The sequence below is a fragment of the Galleria mellonella genome, unplaced genomic scaffold (assembly GCF_026898425.1).
Source record: "Galleria mellonella isolate WM207_F2 unplaced genomic scaffold, CSIRO_AGI_GalMel_v1 utg117, whole genome shotgun sequence".
In the NCBI taxonomy this organism is placed as follows: domain Eukaryota; kingdom Metazoa; phylum Arthropoda; class Insecta; order Lepidoptera; family Pyralidae; genus Galleria; species Galleria mellonella.
The window spans coordinates 2,369,791-2,380,230 of record NW_026441980.1 but is presented as its reverse complement, the minus strand read 5'-3'; the positions used below and the strand labels follow the sequence as shown (position 1 = coordinate 2,380,230).

At 33.5% G+C, this 10,440-nt stretch overlaps 1 protein-coding gene across 1 annotated transcript; it reads right to left on the bottom strand.

Annotated features, from left to right (window-relative positions):
- Positions 1-250: 250 nt before the first annotated feature.
- Positions 251-9,988, bottom strand: LOC113510322 (elongation of very long chain fatty acids protein 7-like). Its single transcript, XM_052896221.1, has 6 exons — positions 9,783-9,988; positions 5,993-6,183; positions 4,837-4,974; positions 3,684-3,789; positions 1,828-1,964; positions 251-598 (listed from the first exon to the last, which is right to left on the bottom strand). The coding sequence occupies exons 1-6, from the start codon at positions 9,841-9,843 to the stop codon at positions 335-337; spliced, it is 897 nt and encodes a 298-aa protein (XP_052752181.1). The 5' UTR covers positions 9,844-9,988; the 3' UTR covers positions 251-334.
- Positions 9,989-10,440: the final 452 nt, after the last annotated feature.

Sequence of the window (10,440 nt, the reverse complement as noted above, 5' to 3'; positions counted from 1 at the left end):
AAAGAACCCTCTACTGTAGTCTCTAGGTAAAAGCTAGGGTAAGCCTCGGCAGGGAGCTCATTCCACAGCCTGAGCGTTCGTGGGAGAAAATTTCTCTGAAATCGCACTGTACGTGACCATTTAGGTTCAAGCATGTGAGAGTGAATTCAATTTTAATTTAATTTAAATTTAATTTTGAGGATGAATTTTGTAGAACAGAATCTTAATTATTGGAAAATAAATAACATTTTTTAATTTATTTTTTTCTTTATTGACTATTATAATTAATAACATTATAATCTAAGAGTATATTATTATATTAAATCTAGTTATTTTCATCTAAAATTACAACTAATCAATCTGCATGCGATTTTTTCACGCCATTCGTTACAGAAAATGTATGGTGGTTGGACCCGTTCTTTATACCCACACCGTTACTTGTCTGCTGTGCGGCTAATGCTTTTGGCTTTTTGATGTATTCTTTGATGTAAAAGTCTACAAAAAGGACAAGCATAAAGACGTTTTGCGGCAAGAAAATGGCGGCGGTCCAGCATGGAAATTCGCAGTTTGGAATGAAGACGAGCGCTCCCATGTGAATGATGAAGCAGAAGAATTGTAGCTGAAAAAATTATGTTGAAATAAATAAATATACTAACGACAATAATCTTTAATGGGATAGTTAGAGCCAATGGTGATTTATTGGTATTGTAATGATATATGTCCACAGTCCGTGGAGTATGTTACAATCGAACTTGGTAAGAGTATTGGTAGGAGATCTAGTACAACAATGGAAGAAGATTCTTAATGTATACGAATTGTTTTCATATGTTTATTGTTTTGCAATTGCATTGTTAAAACGACTTCTGTAAATACTCCAAAATTGCAAGTCTTGTAGATACACGATTTTAGGTGCTCCACAACAACTATACATTTTCCATACGTGTATATTAATTAAGAAAATATTAAACGGTAATAAATTTGTTTTATTTTATTTATTAACACTTTATTTCACCATTTACGATACAATAGAATTCAAAACAATAATTTTAGTTCTCTGTCTGCGTGCTTGTCTGTCGGTAGGTTATATTTGTTCCGACGTCACGCAAAAATTACTGCACCAAATCGAATGTGGTTTTCACACAGCCGTAGCTAGACCCAAGTTTAAGGTAGCGCAAAAATTACTTTTTGGTAGGGCAAAAGTCATAATTAAGTGATTTCTAAAAAGCGAATCTGTGAAATTTTCTTGGAGCCTTTCATTTTAGAGTAGGGCACTGGGCCTTTTAAGGTAGGGTGTCGCCCCTCAACCTCGGCCCCCTAGCTATGACCATGGGTTTTCACAATTATGTTAGGTTAGGTAATTATGTTAAGTTCGACACTTAAAAAGTGGTAAATCTTTTATCTTAATACGTTATCTAGAAGAGATCTACCAGAGGGAGACTTTGTACATACCAGAGGGAGACTTTGTACAAAAGTCTTGGGTACTTCTGTCCCATTCGTGTTTCTACCGTGAAGCAGTTGTGTTTACATGGCTGTGTTTCGGTTTGAAGGGTGGGATATGGCGTGAATTTACAGGGTACAGAGGAATAACACTTGAGTCCTCAGGAATGGCAACGCATGGGTGATATCATGGGCGAAACATTATACTTTGTTATGTCCATGGTACTGCTCATGTCCATAGGCGACGGTTACCACTTTCCATCAGGTGGGCCGTCAGCTTGTTTGCCATTCTAACTAGTATAAAAAAAAAAGATCTATTTCTTTGGTTCTTAAATATTCGTGTATGAGGTAGCGGGTAAAAAACTAGTGTGAAATTAAAAAAAAAAACCAACTCAGGAACCTCTAACTTACAATTTGGAGTTGAGTGATATATTTTTTCCACCATAAAGATCCTTTTAAACTGGGATTTGCCACTGTGAGGAGGTAATATCCATACATTATAACGTGAACAAATGAATTTATCACTCCCACAAACGTTCCGTGGCCTCCTGAAATAAAAATAAAAGACAGAATTACAACAATGAAATTTTTTTTTGTATTTTTTCTTTCAGTCATTGAAGCACAGTGTTTTTTATGTGTATGGACGATGGTTGCCACTTTCTATCAGGTGCGGCTTTAGTTTATTTCATGTTGCCTAAAAAATGGATATAGGTATACGATTTCATTCAAAAGTGATACTTAAAACTTTTCTAAATAAAAATTGAAAAAAAGTAAATACATAAATAGACAACTATATAGATAATTATTACTTTTACTAGATATAGCAAACAAAGAGGGAGACTTTGTACATATGGTAGTGAATGTACAGGGTACAGAGGAATAACACCTGAGTCCTCATGAATGGCAACGAATGAGGGGTATCATGGGCGAAACAGTACACTCTGTTATGTCCATGTTACTGTTTATGTCTATAGGCAACGGTTACCACTTTCCATCAGGTGGGCTGTTAGCTTGTTTGCCATTCTAAGTTGCATAAAATAAATAACAACAAACACGGATAGACATGTATATAAAGAGAGAGAAAAAAGTACAAAGAAAAAAGAAAAATACATAAAAATAAATATAGATTCTTTCGTGTGTGTACCAAAGTGACAAAAAAATGGCCACAACTTAGTTTATCACTTATACAGTTTAGATAGATATCATACAAGTAGGACAAGGCATTAATGCTGCAGAATCCTTATGCCTGAATAAGTATCTACATAGCCAGATTTTGATTAGGTTTAAAGAGAATGGATGATAGAAGAATTACAAAAAAAGGTTTGTCGAGCATAAATGAATAGAGATGTCGACAGGGTTTGTTCAAGATAGACGTATGTGGACTGAATAGGCGACGTGCTGAAGAAAGGCCAAAATAAAAGTATCGGTAACCAGAGAACGTGTATGAAAAGATTGGAAGACTGTGGAAGAAGCAAAAGAGGTCTGTTTGAATGAAAGTATGCGTGATAGATATGTATGTAAGTATATATATACAGATTTTATATTTCTGTTAAATTTGAAATAATATTTTGACAATTAATATTTTGTTAATTAGATGTACGTTTCACTGTGTAGAACATTCACATGTAAACACATGTTTGTAGACCATGCATGTGTCTACAATCATGTGTCAACAAGTGTATAGAATCATTATTCTTGAGACATATATAAATATTTATTCATTAATTTATATATTAATTAAACATGTCAATTGAAAAAAGCGATTCTTTTTTTGCAAAATTAATATATATATACATATACATATATATATATATATATATATATATATATATATATATATATATATATATATATATATATATATATATATATATATATATATATATATATATATATATATATATATATATAAATAATATATTTTTAATTTATTTATAACAAAAATATTGTCGATAAATCAGGTATTTATTTACATAAATATAGGTATTTAAATACATGCTGTTATATAAAAAAAAAATGTTGGGATCCCATCACTACACTCTACAGTTATTGGTTATACAAATATTATCAATTCTTTTTCCAAAAAAAAAAAATTAAATACAATATTAATTAGCAATTTAATTACAGGTAATTTCAATATATTTATTTATTTTTAAAATTAGGTATTGTAACAATCAATTTCACAGTCATGGATTTAAAAAAATAAATATTAAAATTGTGATTGTGATTTATAAAAATACAACAAAATAACTAAATTGTTGACTTACCAGGAAAATATGTCACGGCTCCCCATATCAGCATTACCATGCCTGTATGATGGTAAACATGTAGGAACGAAATTTGATTGAATTTCTTTCTCATCACGAAAAATACCTGCAAATGTTATAAGTAATATTTATTTTTGTTAGGGTGGCAAAAGAGCAGACGGTCTTATCGCATATCTGTCTATTTCAGTTCGAGTTCACCCATTGTTGGGTATAGGCCTCTTCATGACTCTGCGAAGTGACTTGATCCTTTTTTGTTAGCAAATTAGAATGGCAAACAAGCTGACGGCCCACCTGATGAAAAGTGCTAACCGTCGCCTATAGATATGAGCAGTCATATGTATCCTGCACTAGCCCGCTGTTCTTGTTATATTTTGTTTACACTTTCCTCCGGCCAATTCTTGGTCTCCACTCTGCGATTTTACCGCTACAATATCCATCAACATGCTAATCATGTGGCCTACCCATCTCTATTTCGATCTGGACACAAATAGGGCGATGGTTTCGAGTCCTGACATATCGATTTATAATAGTAACTAGTTGTACACTACACTCCGTCCGCGTGGGCGTTCGATAAATGCTAAGTTATTCTAAAATTTTTGTACATTTCTAAAAAATCACAAACGAATCAAATGATTTGTTTGAATGTTTGCATTATAATTATATACAATTATATATGTCAGTAATAAAATAAATATTATGTAACATAGTTTTTTTTTATACAACTTAGAATGGCAAACAAGCTGACGGCCCACCTGATGGGAAGTGGTAACCGTCGCCTATAGACATGAGCAGTACCATGGACATAACAGAGTATACGTTTCGCCCATGATACTCCCCATGCATTTATTGCAATGAATATATAAATTCCCATGCATTTATTCAATTATTGCATGACAAATCTATTTAAATACGAGCAATTACACGATTATGTAAAATAATTAAATATAATATGACATCTAAATTGACAATAACGCATGTATATAAGCTACCTATCAATATAATTTTGCTACACCCAAACATGGTTTCATGTACTTACTCATCATAAAAACATTGTAACAACTCTATATTATGTACATGAATGCATTATAATAAATAAATAAATAAATAATTAACCTTGTATCTACTTGAGTAAAAAAAAAATATCGATACTTACAGTATCAAATAAATCGATGATTTTAAGCAAGTAATAAAAATATACACAACGGGCGATAGTAACAGCGTGCTCACTATTCGAATAGTCCACAGGTTCACAGAACCATTTATATTTCCAGCCCCACGCGTGGATTATGGCCTGGAAAACAAATTCTTGATTATGAGTATTTCTGAATCTTAACTAGAGAAAGGACTCCTATGGGGAAGGGATTCTTAGTATTAACTACTCGGCCACTGGTATCCACGTGGCGTCTCCTGTAAACCATCATGGTTAATTCTTGACCAATTCATCACAATGGACCAACTGTCCTGCCTTTTTTTTTTGGTTGGGTGAAAATGGTATGGTAACCCCGCCTGCGTTAACGGGATACGCTGGCGGAGCACCAGTGAAGGGTGATAGATGAGAATGAAAACAAGCCAGTTAGCCCATCATGATGAATTCATCAGGAATTAACCATGATAGTTTCCAGGGAGGACCGCGAGGAGATCGACCTGGTTATATTGCTTGGGTATATTGCTAGTAATAGGATTCTCAGTCTCCATTACTAACAATCCCTTTCAGAATGAGAATGTAGGCAGGACAGAGGGGGCTCTGTCCTGCCTACATTCTCATCCATCATCAATCATGGTACCCCATCAGCGTATACCAAAAGCGCTGACGGGTTACTTATTTTCATCTTGAAAAATAAACCCTTGTCATTTGAAGGAAGTAAATGTTAATAGAGGTGTGGTCGTGACCATGTGGTCCCGGCATAGAATGAGCCATCCGTTTCTTTCCCGCTGATGTCGTAAGAAGCGACTAAAGGAACTTATTGTTCGAAGGATGAGCAGCGGCGTTAAAACGACACTAAAGCTTAACAGCGATTGCCAATCCGCCTGTCAAGCGTAGCTACTGCCGACAAAACCTCTCTTATCAGGGGACGCCTATGTTCAGAAGTGGCCCATTTTCTTCTCACCATCTCATCCATCACTGATGCCCTGCCAGCGTATACCGTTAGCGCAGACGGGGTTACCATTCCATTATCATCCATTAAAAAATCCGGTTTTATTTAGTCTCTGATAGTGCATCAAGTGTTCAAATAAAAAAAAAACACACCCATTCCCAGAAGTGGGACTATAATTGTTTACCATAGTATTCATGAGACAAGATTACTTACGTTATAAAATAAAAAACTGCAGGCAGCAACTTGAAATGCATTGTAAATTATAAGAATTCTCTCGATATTATATGGTGGCCTATTTTTCATCCATTCCGGTCCCCATTTGAATACGAACATTAAATATATTCCAAGAAGTATTAGCCCCTCGTAGGGCTTCGCGACGAGAAACCATGATTTGGTTCTGGAATCTGTAAATTAAATAAGAAATTTGATTATGTAGGGCAAAATTCTTTCAAAAACCTTAGTATTCTTTTAATGATACTTTATATAAATTCTAAGTGGGTCGTAAGAGGCGACTAAGGAAGAGCAAGGGATGAGCAGTAGCATACCTCTTAAAACATTTCCAAAGCCTAGCTGCGGTTGCCTAACCGTCTGCCAAGCATGGCAACTACAGGTAAAACTCCTCAAGGAGGAGGTTTATCTTGAGGTGTGGGTGACTAAAGGCTTATGTGATGATGATGAATTAAATTTTGTTGGAATTATCACAGAAATGCTCTATAAATGAAATTAGTAAAAAAATAAAAAAACGATTTAAATATTACAATAAAAAAGTAATTAAAAATGGCTCCGTAAGAAAGGAACAGGAATTAATACGTGGTTTCATTTTATAAAGTTTCCCGAAGTAATATTATCCACCTAATAACCTGCGAAGACAGATTAACTTTCTCCTCGAACTATCCATATACATTGATAAAATATTCCTTAAAAAGACGTCAATCATATAAATATTGTAATATGTTTTTTTATACTACTTAGAATGGCAAACAAACTGACGGCCCACCTGATGGAAAGTGGTAACCGTCGCCTATAAACATGAGCAGTACCATGGACATAATAGACTATATTGTTTCGCCCATGATACCCCCATGCGTTGCCATTCCTGAAGACTCAGGTGTTAATTCTCTGTACCCTGTAAATTCACGCCATATCCTACCCTTCAAACTGAAACAGCCAATGCAAACACAACTGCTTTACGGTTGGGACAGAGGTGCCTAAGCAAACGACTTTTGTACAAAGTCTCCCTCTGGTGAATTAAATAAAAGTAATAATACAAGTTTATTTTCTGATGTAACTGTTCATAGGTATCACAATTGTCACTGTTTTAAAATGAAATATTTTAAATACAAATACTGTTTACAATCAATTACAAATGGCCAATAAATGACAGTGAACAATGACGGAGTATGTTGAAAGAAAACATAGAGGTCAAATTGTAAACTATTGTCACATGAATTAATTGTCTTTTTAAATTCAAATGGGATACATAATTAATTAAACATAAACATAGTCTTTTGTATATACATACGTTTACGAGAATCTACGTTTATATAACAAAATAATTTATTATTCCATTTTTATATTTTTATTTTCACTTGATAGAATCTGAAACGAGGATATCCGGAAAAGAACCAAAGTAACCGACGTAGCCCGAAGGATAAGCAAGCTAAAGTAGAATTGGGCTCGAAGAACAGACAATCAATAGGGAAGTCAATCAATCAATAGTTCTTTAGTGGCGACCCCGTATAGGCAAACGCGTGTGGGACGACGACCCCGCACTAGATGGAGACTAGATAGACTAGATAGGACGACTTCAAATACATTGCAGGGAGTCAGTAGATGCGGTGGCTCAAGACCATTCATTATGGCAGTCTATGGGGGAGGCATATGTCCAGCAGTGGACGGGTAAGGGCTGAAACGATGATAATGAGGAGATTTTGTACAAAAGTCATTTGCTTAGGCCCCTCTGTCCCATTCGTGTTTCAACCGTGAAGCAGTTGTGTTTGCATGGCTGTGTTTCGGTTTAAAGGGTAGGATATGGCGTGAATTTACTGGGTTCAAAGGAATAACACCTGAGTCCTCAGGAATGGCACCGCATGGGGGGTATCATAGGCGAAACAGTATACTCTGTTATTATCTGTCTATAGGCGACGGTTACCACTTTCCATCAGGTGGGCCGTCAGCTTGTTTGCCATTCTAAGTTGTATAAAAAAAAAAAAGATATAATTTTTACGTCCAAAGAAAACACAATCCAAAGTTTTAGCAATTTGATTAGGACAGTGATCTGCATATATCAGATTGCTATATATTCGTTGCCCAATGGGATCCATCTTAGACTATACCGTCACTTTCCATCAAGTGAGGTCGTGGATAATTGTGGGACCTTTCCTCACTAATAAAAGCATTTTATTTTTTTTTACAATTATATTAATTTTATTATATTTTTATTACCATGACCATTCGTGGTAATAAAAATATTATATAATAACACAGTACAGTATAACATTAGACAATTATATCAATAAATATAACTATATTCTTTTTTATATAAATAAGATTGTTTACCACAAAAAAAAAACCAACTGCAATTGTGGTAAAACCAGTTATTTTGGTGTAAAAACTAAACTAATGAATATATTTTAATAAAAATTCTATACGATCAATCTGTACTAGTATCATTTCAAATAAAAAAAAAAAGAACTTGCTTAATCGATTTACAACTAACGGAGTTATAAGGTAACAAACATAAAAAAAACTACAATCGAATTTAGAATTCTTTTTTTTAAGTTGGTAGAAAATAGGGCTGTAGTGTTTTTTTTTTCATACAATTGAGACTTCCAAAATGCGGCGTATTTAAACCTTTGTCTGTATATCCTAAACGCGTGTTTCCACGTTTGTCTGTTTGTTACAATATTAATAAATACTCTGCATGGTGCAGTTAAAGTAAACAATATTTTATTTATTATTTTAAATTTTACTTAAGTAAGTGCATTATCGTCTAATAGTCTCGGTATAGAATGTCACCTGTCACCTCTTGCAGTCTCATGGGTGCCGACTAAGGGAATTTAGGGATTTCCTCTTAAAAAGTCACCAAAATTTAACTGTGGTCGTCAATCCGCCTGCCAAGTGTGGCAACTATTAGCAAAACCACTGTTTTATGGGGAGGCTTATGTTCAGCAGTGGACAGTTAACGGCTGACATGATGACGATGATATAATACTTATATTATCTATATTATATATACATATATATTTATATACATATATATTTATATACATAATATGATAATAAATAATATTGTTTTTACGTCTTAAATTAATTTGTTCAGTAAACATTCGTATTCTCTTTTTGATATAATTTTATTTATTTATTTATTTTTATAGTTAATTTTCTTTCTTATAGAAAAATGTATTATTATAATTATAATATATTACTAATTTATATATATATATATATATATATATATATATATATATATATATTTATATATATATATATATATATCTTTCTCCGTTATAAAAGATGCGCGAAAAGCACCTTCTTAATATATCTGAAAAACTTTCGATACTTTACTTGCCTACCTTGCCTTGGTCCAGCGATGACCAATAAAGTATTTTAGACTATTATATAACAAATTATTAGCTAGCCCTATTTTATTTGAGAAAGAAATCAGAAGCCCTGAATCACCATGCATGATAAGCAAGTTACGAAAGTGGACGAAGCCAAAGATACCTTTGACAAACGGTTCCCTTTATCTATGCAGCATGAAATTTAAAGCAAATATGAAGAATGACAAATCTATGATTTTCAACATGTACTATTTTTAACAAATTACGTATTTTTTTTTTTATTTCGAGTCTTCAGAAAATTTAATGTTCACGGAAAGCATTTTATGAAATGCCTTTTTCTTGGACAAGAGTCACACTTCTTGAATGTCACCCAAATAGATGTAAAGTCCAAAGATCTTAAAACAGTTGTAAAAATAAAAATATTCCGCTATGAAACTTACCTGCTAATTCATGGAATAAATAGTTGTATGCATTCCATGATTTTCGTATAATTTCAGCCATCTTCTTTTAATTATCAAATTAATTAATACCACTTAATAACTATTTTTTTTACTTCCTGTCTCGTTCTATGTTAGTTGCACGGATTAAATGCTACAATTTTTCTTTACCAACGCGCCCACTGAGCTACGCTGTAATAGAATGTCAACTGATAGGGTCAAATATATTTCTTAATGTTTTTTAATGAACTTTCAAAATTAAAAACATTTAATTTGTACGGCAGCTTCTGAATAAGTGAGGGTTCTGTACATTTGTATAGATAGATAGATACACTTTATCGTTTCCTCCAAAATATTACAATAGTAAACTTGTTATAGATACAAACAATTACAAAAAATGTTTACAGTGAGAAAACAATGGATGACCTGATCGCTAAAAGAATATGTCTTCAATAGACATTATAAATGTTGCCTGTTGCCTGCGACTTCATCCGCGTTTCCGTCGTTTTTTGTAAAATAAGTAGCCTATGTCCTTCCTCACGGTTCGGTGGTTTTGATGTAACAGACACATTTCCCTTCACTGCTCTGCTCCTACTGATCGTAGCGTGATGAAAAGTAAGATACTATAACCTGCCCAGGAGTATGAAGAATAATTGTACTA

What these genes read in the sequence shown, in the direction of transcription:
- LOC113510322 (XM_052896221.1), bottom strand. Translation starts at nt 9,843, where the DNA reads ATGGCTGAAATTATACGAAAATCATGGAATGCATACAACTATTTATTC. An exon ending in TCATCGATTTATTTGATACT is followed by an intron (nt 3,790 to 4,836) that starts GTAAGTATCGAT and finishes TAACATTTGCAG; the next exon opens with GTATTTTTCGTGATGAGAAA. An exon ending in ATATCACTCAACTCCAAATT is followed by an intron (nt 599 to 1,827) that starts GTAAGTTAGAGG and finishes TAATTTTTTCAG; the next exon opens with CTACAATTCTTCTGCTTCAT.